A 17129-nucleotide genomic window follows, 5' to 3' on the forward strand; every position below is an offset into this window, starting at 1 on the left:
TTTTATATGAATTATTTATTACGGGAAAAGAAACACAAAAACAAAAACAACGTCTTTTTTTTTTTACATATAATACAAACCATTATAGATGAATGTCTGTTGCAGACGACAGTTTACTACGACTACATCGGAATACTATATTAGATACATTTTATATCACCGTCATCCGAATAATACAAACTGTCAGACACATACCTTGCATATCTTCGAACATTCTTATCAAATATACATTTCATATATACATACACCAATTTATTTCAAAATAAAATCAACAATACAAAATATAAAATCTAACAAGAAAAACTTTGTCCATGACATAACTTGCACCATTCAAAAACTATCACTAAAACATAAAGGCAAATAGAAAAAGACATTGAAATTAAATTCTTAAAATCAGAAATCAACTATATACAGATAACTACTTTCTTTGCAGTCTGGAATAAATACAAAATTAACAGCAACACTTTTTTTTAAATGACTTGGGCAATTATCAAATAGCATATTTGAAATAATGGTGTAAAATAATTTTTCTCTCCAAGTTGTGACCTGTTACATGTATATATCTGCGACGAAAATATATTTCTTGTATCGCACTGCAAGGAGTTTGATTCGAAAAAGTGATATGAAAAATGAGTTAATTTGACTGACTTATTAATCAACATAATACGATTTTACAACATTTCCATTGGCTCTTCTTTAGGTTATTGATGGCTTTCAAATGTCAAAACGGTTTACATTTCCTGAATGGCAACGTAGATATGTGTTTTTCTTCATGTTAAGAAGCGTATGAAAGATTTAAATATGTTTGACATTAAAGTTTTACGCAAGAACTGGACATATAGTGTCATACTGGTATGTGCAAACGAATCTCTTGGTTAAACAACTTGTGCTAATCGGATAACGTTTGATATCAACCCTCGTTATTTACTTTAAATAGTAATATTACCAAACTAGCCAAGGCATGTTCGTTACTTTGTTGAAATTCAATTACTAAATCAATTAACTCTTGTTGATATCAAACGATACCAAGATCTCACTCGTTATGAAATCTTTAATTATTCATATATAGTATAATACAATTTTTTAAATATTTAATAGAAACATAAAATTATTAACTTTGTTAAGTAATCGTGTACGTGTTGACAGTATATGACGTAGTAAAATAATAAATACAAAATTAAAGACCATCGTTCTTATGTTATGTTGTAGCATTTGGCACATATATTACTTCACCAATAATAATCAGAATCCAATAATTTGATACATGATGGACCTTAAACATTCACACCTAACTTTTAAAGAAATGTCAATAAAAACCTTTATGTACTATCATAGATGATGATAATCTTTTAAAAGCATGTATACAACTTATTTCAACAGCACTGGAAAGCAAACCTCTACAGTTTGACAATTCTTTGTATGACAAATCATTTGCTTTCTCTTAAATTCCATGTTTCTTTTTAGCTGGTTGTCTACAAATTATACAAGATTTTCTTTTTATAAATATCGAACCAGTAATTAATCGTCAAATTTGACGAACAAATATTTGATAAGAAAAATCATGCCCGGTTTCTATAATACTTTCTCGTTATTTCTTATAAACAACGCTTCGTCATGTCAATTTACTAACTTCAATAAAATTAAAGTCAAAGTCAAAATACCAAGGTGATGCCGAACTTTATCTCCGATATTACCATATTCACCAGTTCCAATCTGACCTGCAAAATAAAGAGGCATTTTGTCATAGTTTAAATTTTAAAAGGAAAGCATTTCAATGTACTAAAGCCGTATTTTCTGTCGTAGTTCTCCTCTTATATTTGATGTGTTTCCCTCAGTTTAGTTTATAACCCTAATTTGTGATTTTCTCAATCGATTTATGAATTTCGAACCGCGTTATACTACTGTTGCCTTTACTATACATATCAAACTATTTCAGGGACGGGAAACTATTTCTGTCACAACTTCATAAAATAAGCTAAGAGCAAAAGCGATTATCAAAACAAAATGATATCTATATCTGGCTTCAATAATACATAAACACAAAAGTTTTTCTTGTCAAAATGCACAAGTTATGCATTTACCAATTTTGAATCATAATTTGTCAATTAAACACAAACATTTAAAATAACTATTTGATAAATATTCCTTGTGGGACTCTGAACGAGGATAAAAATCCTTAGATTTTGCTATATTTAAGATGTTTTACCGTATCTTTACTGTTGAACATAAAGATTAATAAAATGAAACCCTATCCTCGTGATACCACCAGATTATAAGCCGGTATTGGATGTGTACAATCTGGTAAAAAATATGTACCAATACCGTTATCGGATCGACAAAGTTTTGAAGCGCGTTCGAGATAATCAAAATTTAAAGGTTCACATAAAAAAATGATACATTTTGTTGATGAATGAATTTATTGTGCCAGAAAATTCCTTATTTTTGAACTGCATTTGTTTTTAATAATATTTATTACATTTTAATATTGTGCTGTATAGATCTTTTATTATACTATTTTATGTAATAAATAAGTAAAATTGGCTTAAGAAATCTTTCTCTAAATGGGCATTGTTAAATTGAATTATCGTTAGGATGGGTTAAAATTCTAAAATGGGTTATACTTTGGCACTAAAACATTCATTTTGTATCACTCTAACAAGTATCGATTTACAAAAATAACCTCAGCCGATCTTGACTCTCGACATAAATCTGGTTTATGCTAATGAGTGTATGCTAAGAACTTCACAAAAAAGAGATGAATTCAATTATTTATTTGTGAACTTTCCAATTTATATAACAACACTCAAACAAAACCTGGATATTGAGTAGATATTTCACAGATGATCAATATGCATAAGCTAGCGATCCCTCTTATGTTTTCCTTGAAACATGATTGCTATTTACAATGGACGTTGCCTTACCAAAAAAATAATGAACGTTTGCGAAACAGGTTACCATTGATATCAGACATTTATATTTGCCACAATTTCAACATCTTTCCCTCGTTGGTAACTTTATCGAATGCAATTATCATTAGAATTTGTAACTAGTGGAACGCATACAAAGGTAAGTAGGTAGTATTTGCCCAATTTGTAGTTTTATCTGCAGTGATTTGGTGACTGTTTTCGTCGTTATGTATTTTATTATGATTTTGTCTATTGTTCTTCAACCAAAGGTTTTGATAGTGTCTTCGTGTTTTTACTTTTTTATTTTAATCTGTACTTTCAATTTTCTGTAAAAGTTCGAATTCCTAGTTTTCAATTGTTTTATATATAAGATAAATGACGAGGCGTAGAGATAATTTTTTTACTGGAAAAATTTTAAACATATCCTAATATTCGAGTGGACATGCAAATCCCAAAACATCCAAATTCAATAATTATTAAAAACCTGAATATGACATCGCAATGAAGTATTTTTGAAGACATAGAAATCATCGTTAATAGTCTGTGTTTGCTGAATTAAGACTTATTACTAGCACAGGCTTTTCACCTCCCCCTAACCACCCATAGATACATTAAAGAGGAAAAATCAGTAGATTTGTTTTGTTGTAAATGTTATTATCTAAATGATTTTTGTAACTTTTTATTACGTTTTTGAGTGTTTGATAGTTTACCCGAACATCCTAACTCTAAGCTGAAGATAAGATCCTAAATAGACAATCAACTGAATGGCTTTTTCTAGTGCTGTTCTTCGTTGCAAATTATTCAACACTTTATATCCGATATTGAAATTCATTAATCAATCAAAAATTTTCATGTTTGTCTTTAGATGAATAATTGATATTTTTTATCTCTTATACATGTAGTTGATACCTTTAACTTAAACATAGTTTTATTTAAAAACATTATATAATCATTCATAATTTTTTAAAGGCAACATTAAATAAAAAAAAATTAAGCATATTATTCTGAGAAACTTAAATTGTTGCGAATGTGTAACTTTGCGGCGGAAAGTTGTGTAGTGTACCTATCATTAAATAATGTAAAGTTCCAGTCACAAAATCATATCATAATATTACAGAAAATGTGATAATTTGACTTCTTGGACAAATGGTTCTACTTACACAATTGTCTCAGTAGACATTATCAATAAAGCCTCCGAATGCTAATTTGGTAGAAGTTTGTCTTATTAGTATGAGTGATATAACTGTAAGCTAAAGGTCAACCACTGCTACAATAAACTTCGCCGATTCGCGCGTTAGGTTTGTATTTGTTGCATACAAATCTGATATGGCATAGGCATAACATTCTGATTGTCACTATATAATTGATTTTATCTTCAATAACACAGAGAGAATTTGAACAGCTTTTCAGAGTGAGGTAGAATTATTTGGGTTTTCAAATGTAGTGAAATAAAATAATAAATCAAAATTTAATTATTAAACGAGTATCAATGAAAGAGGGGGAAAGATACCAGAGGAACAGTCAATCTCATAATCGAAATTAAACTGAAAATGCCATGGCTAAAAATGAAAAAAAGACAAACAGACAAATAATAGTACACAAGAAACAACATTAACAAACTAAAGACTGAGTAACACGAACCCAAACAAAAACTGTGGGTGATCTCAGATGCTCCGGAAGGGTAAGCAGATCCTGCTCCACATGTGGCACCCGTCGTATTGCTTATGTTATTACAAATCCAGTAAAAAATCTAATTCGGTAGGTCACATTCGTGAAAAGGGAAGGGTATTGTAGTTATAACGTAAGAAACATATCCGATATCATCTGTGAAACGATTATTTCATAACGGTCAACCAACTCGTGATGGCGTCCGTAAAATTTACTAAGGTAACTAATGCAATTGATGCAATATTAATACTCATACCACATTTTTGGGTTGGGTTCTGATATGATTTAAAAGATGATTTCTTGATGTTCACGTAAACCAGTTTAGAACCTCTCTTTGAATTCTGGGTTCAGATCAACTAGTTCGAAGTTTAGTTGAAATTAGTTTTTGCTTTAAATTCTATTTTGTCAAAGTATTTTTTTCCTTTCAATGCATGACCGTACTCACAAGAGTAATTCCATAAAAATATTTTTGAACATAATGAACATAATGTTCAAAATTAAGAATCTATTAGGAACCACAATTTGATTTATTTTCGGTTTTATTATAACCTGTTCCATGACTGCCATATTTTGCTCGACATAACTGCGCAAAAAAAAAAAATCTTTTCCACTTTTGCATATATTTGACAAGATAATCCATTTTCAGTCTTGTTCCAAATATAAAATGGTCTCCCTTTGTAATAACTCTAGATTTATACCTGAGACTTGTGTACGTGGATTGAGAGACAACGCTTTTCGGTAATCAACATCATCTACATACTCCAAACTGTCTTCTTCTGTGTCTAAATTGTTTTGATTGTTATAATGTCTATTTTTATCTGGTCTATGATTATAGTTTTTGTGTTTTGTAGTCACAGCAGTTGTCGTTGTTGGCGGTAATGTTGGTTCTACGTATTCTGTAATCAAGAAATAAAAATAATTCAATTTATATGACTGCAATTTACAACCACCATTTCAATTAATACATTGGAAAATAAGGACACAAACAACCTTGGAGAAGTAAAAAGTGTATAAATTATCGAGTCGCTCCAGTTTGCAAAACTGACTTTAATGTACCAAAATAAACACACTATTTGTATGCACGAGTAAAATCTCTAGACAATTGCAATTTATCACAGGTATTAGAACTAATATACAAAATGATTTGTTGTGTTTCCCTATCTATTTTCAATATTCTGTTTTTCCAACTATCACAGTCCTGAAAGATCGAAGTATAACGCACCTTACCACAAGCGGATTTCAACGTCAAATTATCATCAATGATCTTTAAATTCAAATAAACAAGTATGTTAAGTAGATTTCTTTGCGTTTTTTCTCTTATCCAATCTTTGTATGAAAATACAAACACTTTTAATAGTTACTCAAACAAGCATTTACCATACAATTCCATAGTATCACTTGACATTCCTAAAGCATTTTTGGCTTCACAAGTATATAAACCAAAGTCATCCTTTTGAACATTCAAAATTCTTAAAGAAATTGATATAGTATAATCATCTTCAGGATAAACTTCCACTCTATAACCATATTCATTTTTAGAGATTTCATTTTTGCCCCTTTTCCAATAATTATCTCCTTGTGGTGATGCTGTCACGATGCACTCTAACATTGTTTCTTTGTTCTCATTCTGTCCTAAACGTCTATTTCTAATAGTTATTTCTGGTTTAACTGTAATAAGAAAATAAAGGCACATATGTATGGAAGATCTTTGCACAACATTATTATACAACTAGAGGTTCTCAAGAGCCTGTATCGCTCACATGACTCTACCTGGGTTTTTGAAATCATATAAAAACAGATAAAATTTGGCTACAAAGTTACAACACTTGGCCAGCACCTCATAAAAAAAGGACTATTCATGCTATGTTTGATTTCATTCAATTCCGTGGTTCTCTAGAAGAAGACTTTTGTATGCATTTCCCATATGGTCCTATGTTAAACTAAGTCCCCCGCTGGCAGCCATCTTGGATGATGGATCAGAGACAAAGTAACAACACTTGGTCAGCATCTCATAAGGAACATTCATGCTATTTTTGGTTTCATTCCATTCAGTGGTTCTGTAAAAGATGTCATTTGTATGCATTTCCCATAGGGTACTATGTTAAACTAAGCCCCTCCGCTGGCGGCCATCTTAGATGATGGATCAGCTACGAAGTAACAACACTTGGTCAGCACCTCATAAGGAACATTTATGCCATGTTTGGTTTCATTCCATTCTGTGGTTCTCTAGAAGAAGTCATTTGTATGCATTTCCCATAGGGTCCTATGTTAAACTAAGTCCCCCGCTGGCGGCCATCTTGGATGATGGATCGGCTACAAAGTAACAACACTTGGTCAGCACCTCATACGAAACATTCATGTCATGTTTGGTTTCATTCCATTCAGTGGTTCTGGTAGCAATACACAGTTAGAAGTTTAGTTTCGCATTATGGCCCCTGTGAATTTTTTAAATATGAAAGTTTTTGTACAATAAAATTGATTTTTAGATAATTGAAGAATAATATAGCCTTCTTAGTGGGTTTATATGAGCATTAAGATTGTTTTTAACATGTTTTATAGGCCATTTATATGATTGACGGTCCGTATTTTCCTATCCGTACCGTTCATAGGTCCATACATTATTGTAGTGTTTATCAACAAAGATTTTGCGCTCGATCTTTTCAATTCAATTTTAAGGAAAAACGAGCAGATAAGCATATGATTTTTTTGGGACCACTTGATAGATATAAACCTATGGATTCAGGAAAGGTATTACTGTAATTGATTGAAATTTTCCTTTAGACCAAATTTTGGAGACTTTTGTGACATGTTCACCCCCCCTTTTTTGCTATATTTTGTATCTAAGAAATGCAGATTGTTGCCATGGTTACACCCAAGAGGGATTATATTTCACCCTTATGACCATTAGAAATCAAATCTATGGAAGATGCTCTTTCTATAAGTATATACATGCATAACACACATATAAAGCCTTCTTTGTTAGACAGGAGGGGAAAGAGGGTATTTAAAAATTATGAGTGTCAATTTTAAGTTTTTTTCCTAACTGTGTATTGCTACCTCTCTAGAAGAAGTCATTTGTATGCATTTCCCATAGGGTCCTATGTTAAACTAAGTCCCCGTTGGCGGCCATCTTGGATGATGGATTGGCTACAAAGTAACAACACTTAGTCAGCACCTCATAAGGAACATTCATGTCATGTTTGGTTTCATTCCATTCTGTGGTTCTCTAGAAGAAGTCATTTGTATGCATTTCCCATAGGGTCCTATGTTAAAGTAAGTCCCCCGCTGGCGCCCATCTTGGTTGATGGATCGGCTACAAAGTAACAACACTTGGTCAAAACCTCATAAGGAACATTCATGCCATGTTTGGTTTCATTCCATTCAGTGGTTCTCTAGAAGAAGTTCAAAATGTAAAAAGTTAACGACGACGACGGACGACAAGAGATGAGAAAAGCTCACTTGACCCTTCGGGCAAGGTGAGCTAAAAATGAATATTACATTAGTAAGTAAAATATGAATCTTTAGTTTTGGTTTTACCGTATCATACAGTATTATAATTTTCCATAAGCTTAATACGTGATGGCACATCCTTATTTTTACGTTTATGTTGTTCATCAACCCCGTTGATTTAAACTATCCGGATCAATTTATCGATCATAAAGTTCTAAAAGGTTACAATTGATCTGTGAATATTGTTTGGTTGGTATGAATATTGATCTTAATAAATAGATTTAAAACCAACTATATAGTATTGCTATAAACATTCACGATTCTATGTTCTATCGATACCTTTATTTCGGCACTGCCTTATTTCATGTTTTTCTTTTAATATTTATGACATCTTTTCATTTAATCCGTGAGAAATTTTACGTTTACTTACTGATATTTTAATTAAGGATACATAATATCATTTTTACTCGTTATTGCCTTTGAGTTTGCTTTCAATAAAAGTGAGTACTCCCACGTCTGTACGTTGTGTCTTTAGTGTTTATTGTTAATGTATTTGTTCCTTGTACTGTTCTGATGAGTTCACTCCTTTTTACGTTTCTTACGTTGACCCTTATATGCTAACATTCTGTACCCTTTGATTACTGGTGGAACGTTGTCTAGTTAGCAATCACACCACATTATTTTTTATATTGTCATGCAGTTTCATGTCAAATTATCAGTGAATTTTTTATCAACTGATTCTTCAAGAAAATCCTGCATTGTTATGAAATGACAAATAACATACTCAGCATATAAATCTCGTACTATTATCATTGGTTTATATAAAGGTCCAAAATATTATATGTATCTTTATTCGTTTCAAAATTAACAGTATGGTAATTATTTATATGGTTCATTTCAAAGTTGTTTTATTTCTTTCTTTGAATGTATGTGATTGTATTTTGTATGTATTTACCTCATGGTTAACATGTGAAAGTGACTGAGTGTTTTTAGATAAAGGATATTGTATTTATTGAAAACTACTCACATTGTACTTCGACTTTAATGGTTTTAGAAATCGCTGGATATACTCCATTAAATGCCATGCACTCATACAGTCCACCACAGTGTCGACTTATATTATGAATTATTAATACTTCTCCCACCTTACCGACCTCTGCAAGGACACGTTAAACAAATAATTAAGTTAATTGAGTTTTTTGACGCAATAAATGTATGTCTCTATTAAAAAGTATTGTTAAGGTTAACAAACTGACAGCAGTTTTTATGTCAGTCAATAGATATATGATTAATTGATAAAAATTGTCATTAGTTATCATATTATGCAACATATATGTCAAAGAAGTATTTATGTATTATCAGGAACTTCTATAAGACACGATGCAAAATCAACTTGAATTTGACAGATGTTTTAAAACATTTTATCTTTTCTTACATAAGGTTGACTTTAAATATTCATCTTTCATCACGGTCGTATTTGTACAGACCCCACCTTGTGTTTTTTCTTGACAATCTTGTTTTTATGTCTTACAGGTGCTGGGATAGTACGTACACAAAGTTGAATCTTTCGGCTGCAGGGGAGTTTTGAAAGGGCTGACGAACTTGATTGATGTTTACGAAAGTAAAATTGTTTTATTTATGATTGCCGATATGCACTTATTTTAGTAGACATCTGACTTTTGTTTTCGATTTGCATCACTCCTTTCTTGTTTGACCAATACAAAAAAGCCTCCAAAGGGACAAACAAAACAAATATTCGTTAGAAAACTGACAGAACCATGGCCAAATGAAAAAAAAAAAATCAACTTAAAGATATATCTTTTGTGATATTCATGTGACAACTACTTTAAAATAATTAATGATTAAAATAAAAAATCTGTATGCAAAAGGGGTGGAAGATACCAGAGGGTATAGATCATAAATAAACTGACAAAGACATGGCTTACCAGATGCTCCGCAGGGCGCAGCTTTATACGACCGCAGAGGTCGAACCCTGAACAGTTGGGGCAAGTATGGACACAACATTTAATCTTGATACAGCTATGAATTTGGATTGTGATTAAATAGTTGACACAACATAGGTTTCTGACACAGAATGAATATGGTCTAAGAACTTAAACTTAAAAACTTAAAAAAATTAAATTGGACATTTACCTATTATGGTCCAATATCCAAAATCTAAATACATGGTAAGATTCAGCATATCATAGAACCCCAAGAATTCAATTTTTGATGAAATCAAATACTGTTCAATTTTAGACCCTTTAGACCTCAATGTGAACCAACTTGATAACCGGGCCCAAATGTTAAAAATCTAAATACATGGTTAGATTCAGCATATTGAAGAACCCCATATATTCATTTTTTGTTGAAATCAAACAAAGTTTAATTTTGGACCCCTATGTGGACCAACTTGAAAACTGGGCCCATAATCAAAAATCTAAGTCCAAAAATTAAGAATCTAAATACACGGTTAGATTTGGTATATCAAAGAACCCCAATAGTTTTATTTTTTATGAAATCAAACAAAGTTTAATTTTGGACCCTTTTGGCCCCTAATTCGTTGGGACCAAAACTCATAAAATCAATCTAAACCGTCCTTTTGTGGTCATAAACCTTGTGTTAAAATTTCATAGATTTTTATTAACTTATACTAAAGTTATTGTGCAAAAACCAAGAAAAATGCTTATTTTGGGACCTGTTTTTGGCCCCTAATTCCTAAACTGTTGGGACTTAAACTCCCAAAATCTATCCCAACGTTCCTTTTGTGGTCATAGACCTTATGTTAAAACTTCAAAGATTTCTGATTACTTATTCTAAAGTTATTGTGCGAAAACCAAGAAAAATGCTTATTTGGGATTTTTTTTTGGCCCCTAATTCCTAAACTGTTAAGACCAAAACTCCCAAAATCAATCCCAACCTTCCATTTATGGTCATAAACCTTGTGTTTAAATTTCATAGATTTCTATTTACTTATACTAAAGTTATAGTGTGAAAACCAAATGTCTTCGGACGACGAAGACGACGACGCCAACGTCATACCAATATACGACCAACATTTTTTCATTTTTTGCTGTCGTATAAAAAGGAAAACAGACAAACATACACATAATAGTACATAAGACACAACATAGAAAACTAAGGACAAAGCAACCCGAATCCCACAAAAAAAACTGGGGTGCTCCAGAAGGATAGGCACATCCTGCTCCACGTGTGAATTCTCTATCTGATTAAAATCTGACCGTGAAATAGGTCAACCGACTATTACTTTATGTAAAAAGGATGACGTTTTTACATTGCTCTGCACTTATACAACCCGTTATTGTGTTATTGGTCTATGATAAGTTTTGTATTGTTGTCTTTCATTACCGCTTCTGTTCTTTGTCTATATTTTTTTATGTTTCTTTGATACATATGACGTGTCTCTACTTAAACATCCCGTCAATATGTTATTGTTATTGGAAAGTAATGTATTCTTGACTTTCAATTTTGCAAATGTGCTTTGTCTTTATGCCTTTTTGTACTTCTTTGTTACATATTTGTTTGTTTTATAGTGATTAAGATTATAACACAATGTTCACTGCTTCATCCTATTTTACATTTTTACCTATTATGTCTCTGTTTGTTTTGTTTATACATCGTTGTCAATTTAATGAAATTTGATGCGACTTTCATAAAAGTGAGAGGTTTAGCAAGCTATAAAACCAGGTTTAATCCACTATTTTCTACATAAGAAAATGCCTGTACCAAGTCAGGAATATTACAGTTGTTATCCATTCGTTTAATGTGTTTGAGCTTTTGATTTTGATATTTGATTAGGGACTTTCCGTTTTGAATTTTCTTCGGAGGTCAGTATTTTTCTGATTTTTCTTTTTACAGATCAGACACTAATTCTCGAGTCTGAACATGTAATGCTGCGTAAGTATGTCCCTAGTGAGTTGAGACAAAGACACATGCAATCGTTTAACCAATTCAAAATGATGACCGTGACTCTTATTCAATGTTGATTGCAATCGTTCTTCTTCATAGCTCTTTTGTGACATTTTTTTGTAAGGAGGACACCCCTTTCAATGAAGTCCGTATAATATGCACATGGACCACTGTAACGTACTATGGAGATATGTAAATGCCATACGATATATTGAGAAAAAGATAAAAACATAAAATGAACTTTCTAGTTTAGGTAGTATGGACTATCTTAGATACAAGCACTCACTCAAATGTTAGTTTTTGAGTAACAGGACGCCATCAATAAATCTGAAAGTGTTATTTACCAAATGTTCATGATACTTCTTTTTCCTTTTGAGTCTTTAAGAAGAAAAAAACCGTAGCATACCCTCAATTTCATCGGAAAGCGTTTACATGTCTCAATAATTATTATCCATTACTCTCGTGTTTGTTCATGTAAAACGAACTTCATCAGCAGGGTTATTATGCTGCTTACCAAAAATCTGCTCTAAAAGAGATATTTGGAAGAACAACTTAAAACCAATCGACACTATTTGTGTATTACGGTCAATTTTTCGAAATGGTTGACTGATATAAAAAAAAAAATTTTGTCTCAATAAACTAGCGATATGTTTCCGCAGTCTCAGTTCAAACCATTACATTCTGAATTGTCGACTAATCTGTAATCGTACCTATTGCGACGTATTTCCAATTTTGAAATTTTGACCGAATGTGATTTTCAACGCGGTAAATCACAACAAGAAGACGACGAGACGCTAACCATGCCGCACCACCCGGTGTCACTCCATTACTGAGGTCATGTGAGACAAAAGTGTTTGTTTGTTATTTTGATATGTTCTTTTAATTGATTTATGATATTTGAAAACTTGTTAACTACAATAACTGTTGCCTTTATTCATCATCATGCATTGGTTTATTTTTGACATTTTTCATGTGATGTTTAATATGTAAAAACTAAAACAGAACAAGTAAAGATTACGCTTACGTTCGGGATGTTCTTCTTCTTTTGATAAACGTCTAAACCATGTGATATTGGGTGTTGGTATACCGGTGGCATTGCATGTAAGTGTGACGGTTGTTCCTTCTCTGGTTATTACTTCATCACGCTGTTCATCTCTTACAAACTTAGAAGGCACTGAAGTGTTTACGAATATAAATCAATAAACATATATCCTTTGACTCAATGAGAACAATATTAACTTTATTCCCGAGTCTTTCAAATATTTTCCAATTCAAAGTCAACGCAGAAAATTGAGCCAAAATTCAAAAATTACATTTACGTAATACTGTAGTTGTCTTTATTTCTGATACTAATAAAAAACCAACAGTAACTGCTTACCCTTCCGGAGCACATCAATTAATGTTTTGCTGGGGCTCATGTTGTTCAGTCTACAGTTTTCTATGTTGTATTTTATTTATTTATTGTGTTTTGGTCTTTTTTCGTTTTATGCCATGGCTTTGTAAGTTTATTTCGACTTGTGGGTTTGAATATCCCTATGGTATCTTAAGTCTCTCTATGAAATATTTTGTTGCAGTTTGATTATTGTAAGTGACATAAGTTATGCAATACCTTTCACAATCAGTCTGATCCGTCTGGATTCTACTGGTTGTTTATTACTATTACAGGTGTACTCCCCTCTATCGTCATATCGTACATTCCTTATGTGTAAATTATAGTCTCCAACAAATGGCCGCTCTACACTTATACGAGGGTCGTCGATATATCGACTTTCTCGTTCAGATATCATAATCTTTTTGGGATTCATCCATATTATCTGCAGAAATTAGAGATTATATAATTAATTAAGTAATACAAAATGAATTGTATATAATTTTATATTTGGATCCTGTACAGTTTTCATTCCTGATGTCGTTGGTGAATCGAAGAGATACCTGTATATATTCTAGATTAAAATGACACTAAAATTTGAAAAATTAAAAAAATTAAAGACATCATCAAATTTTTTCTAATACGTGATGATAATTTTTGTAGTGCTTATTTTTTTCTCTTTTGTGAAGTATACGGAAAACTTGTAACATTACCAAACCCCCTGGGATACTTACGAATGTTCACATAAGGGTGGTTGTGTTACCTTAAACTACTAAATAAACGAATTATTTCTTGTCCTTGTATGTAATGATACACGGTTTCAGTTAACTTTTTGGCCTCTAGCATCACTGAAGAAACATAAGTTGTCAAAATGGGCTTTTGGTATAGTAATATTGGGTCCGGTAATATTTTGCACCAGGTGCTTGTGTGGTTCGTTTAGTTAAGTCTTCAGTTTTAGGCGTTGTGTTCTGTGTACTGTTGTTAGTATTTTGGTCGTATTTTAATCTTTTGCTATGGCATTGACAGTTTGTTTCCACTTTCCTTACGGTATATATCCTCTCTCTTTCGGTTTAAACATAATTCAGTCACACGTAAGAACGGTTACACTGTATATTTTCATCGTCTTCATGTTATACTTTGTATCGTTATAAACAATGGCGAATGCAATATTGATATAGAACATTTACTGTCATAAAAGATACTTTCTGACATGATATATCATTTTTATTTTTGCGTAGCAGTTCGTATTCCCAAAATGCAGATTTATATGTTGATTGTTTTATATAGTTCAATGCCAGAAAAAAAATATGTGTACAAGGTATGTAAACATAAGAATGGCGATGTTTATCGAGCCCTTAGAAAATTTCGAGACAAATACAAAGAGTTGATAGATATTTTTCTGTCATTGATTTATTGTGTTTATATACTGCAGTTATATTCATTTAAAAAGTTACTAAGGTGGTATGGGAGTCTAAATTAAAAATGATAGAATTTGTTCATACTTTGCCAAAACGTATTATATATTGATATATGTTCAAAAATATAATAAAATTGACAGGTCGCCGCACATTTTCTCAAGCTAAAGGTTGTGACAAAATGACACATTTTGTATGGATTATACAAAAAATAACCATGTTAATGTGATTAAAATCTAAACTAAATGATAGAATTGTAAAATAAAATACGAGAAGATTGCTTTTTGAAAATGCTTTAAGAATATAAAAAAAGAGAGGGTCACCGTACATTTTGCGGATGAAATACAAAAATTCCATGTCGATACCTTCAGAAAATGCCTAATTTCAGAGTTACCTCCCCTAAAAAAGTAAATTTTAAAAACACACTTGTAAAAAAAAAATATTTATTAGTTATAATCTTATACATTTGTTCTTGTAAATGAAATTTACACCAGTTAACTGCATTCCTGCATCAAATTTTGCTAACTTGATTGAAAATCTGGACCTTAGGTTCTCTGTTTTTTACAATCCAAGATGGCGAAAGACACCCATACCACATTAATACATAAATAAAACATATTGCCATCTTATATTGAGTCCGAGTTTGTGAAGAAAAAAATATATTCTGGTGATCTCCATCCATATTTAGGAAAGAAAGAAAACAGGAAATATTCTAGTTGCAGTACACATATTTGAATATTTTGTGTATGAGTTGTATTGGTCTAGATTTATCATCATTTGCTTTTATTAAGGAAATGTCGGATAGGTTGTTTGTGATACAAATGTAGCAAAACATAGAGTTCTGTCACCTAAGTTTTTTTTTTAAAATTCCTTTGATAAAAGCATCCCATAAATGTATTTTAAGGTATCTTAAGGGAACAGATTCTATCATTTTTTTGTGTATAGTTACATCAGAGACATATGTTTCTGATTCCATATTGCCAAAACAGGCTTACATTAAGGAACATGAAACTACCTATCCGTGAGATTATTTTTCATTATATGTACTTCAATTCGATTCCCATTTTTGTTCATGAATATCGATGCCTTTTAAAATGTCGTCTTAAGTAATGGTATCCTATTTAATAAGTCATATAAAACAGACTATTTTCACTTTCACAGTTCTGTTTATTGAATCTGAAAAAGGTGAGATTTTCATAACAAATATTCTCAAAATTATTATCTATTTTGGTATTTTGGAAAAACTTATTGATAATCCTACGATAAACACATTTTTTATAGTCTGTATCGTGCTCATGAAATGTAAGCTGTCTGGTAATTTTACAGTCGGGATTGCCTTTACATGATGAAATATTCCCTCTACAAACTTTATGTTTTGTTCGATTCCATAAATGTACGAAGATGTCACATATAAAATCTAAATTCACTGGTGTGCTACAAAAATTAGTATTTAACTTTCTTTTAAATGCCTTTAAAACCCAAGAGGCGAAAAAATTGTGAAATCTGAAATTCAATGATTGCATAGATCCGAGTTGTTAATTTTAAGTTATATGACTGAGACTTTATAAATCTAATAATTCTGAACAGAAAGATAATAATAAATAGTCTGGTTAAATGTTTAATTCAAAGCGGAAATTCAAGTCATCATTTGAATATAATCTTATTCAAATTGGAATTTAAGAACCCATGAAAAATATGAATAAAAAAATAAATGCTACGGGTTAACCAATATTATCTTGATGGGGCAAACTAAAGTTGGAGAACGGAAACTAAAAATTCAGTTTTTTTTTTCATTTAGAAAGGAGTTTAACTCGAGAACGCCTAAAGTGAAGCCACCAAATTTCAAATCCGATCTTTTTTGTGGTAATAAGCATTGCATATAAGTTTCATAACTTTTGGTTGAGGTAAAATAAAGTTAGAGAACTGAAACTTAAAATTCAGATTTTTTTTCTATTTATAAAGGGCAACAACTCTAAAACGGTTAAAGTGAAGCCACCCAAATCCAAATCTGATCTGTTTTTTGTTTGTGGTAATAAGCATTGTGTATAAATTTCTTGGCATTTGGTTGAGGCAAACTAAAGTTGGAGAACGGAAACCAACATTGGAACGTACGTAGGAACAGACAGATAAGAGTAAACATAATGCCCCTGCGCTACGGCTTGGGCATACAAATCTAAATTTTGAAGAAAAAAAAAATCAGCCAGCAGTTTATAAATGGTACACCTTGAGGGCGTTAGTCCAAACGTATGTATCTAATTTACCCTAAGATATTTTTGCCAATGCAGAATGATAGTTTTCAGGAGGGGATTCTTTAAACGGTTTGGTCATTTGGTTTTTAAAAGTATGATAAATGCAGGGTATCCGACTTCATTTAAAGACATCTTGGTGTAA

The 17129-nt window shown here is 31.6% G+C and overlaps 1 protein-coding gene across 1 annotated transcript in view; it reads right to left on the reverse strand.

Annotated features, from left to right (window-relative positions):
• LOC143071191 (limbic system-associated membrane protein-like) overlaps positions 1-17129 on the reverse strand; it is a 45863-nt gene continuing 28734 nt past the window's right edge. Inside the window, exons 3-8 of the mRNA XM_076245357.1 lie at positions 13564-13768; positions 12979-13128; positions 9052-9180; positions 5952-6242; positions 5273-5470; positions 1-1718 (exon numbers count right to left, since the gene is read on the reverse strand). Of these exons, the coding sequence (XP_076101472.1) occupies positions 1618-1718; positions 5273-5470; positions 5952-6242; positions 9052-9180; positions 12979-13128; positions 13564-13768 (1074 nt within the window). The 3' untranslated portion in view covers positions 1-1617. The remainder of the gene's footprint in view (positions 1719-5272; positions 5471-5951; positions 6243-9051; positions 9181-12978; positions 13129-13563; positions 13769-17129) is intronic.

The sequence above is a fragment of the Mytilus galloprovincialis genome, chromosome 4, assembly GCF_965363235.1.
Source record: "Mytilus galloprovincialis chromosome 4, xbMytGall1.hap1.1, whole genome shotgun sequence".
In the NCBI taxonomy this organism is placed as follows: domain Eukaryota; kingdom Metazoa; phylum Mollusca; class Bivalvia; order Mytilida; family Mytilidae; genus Mytilus; species Mytilus galloprovincialis.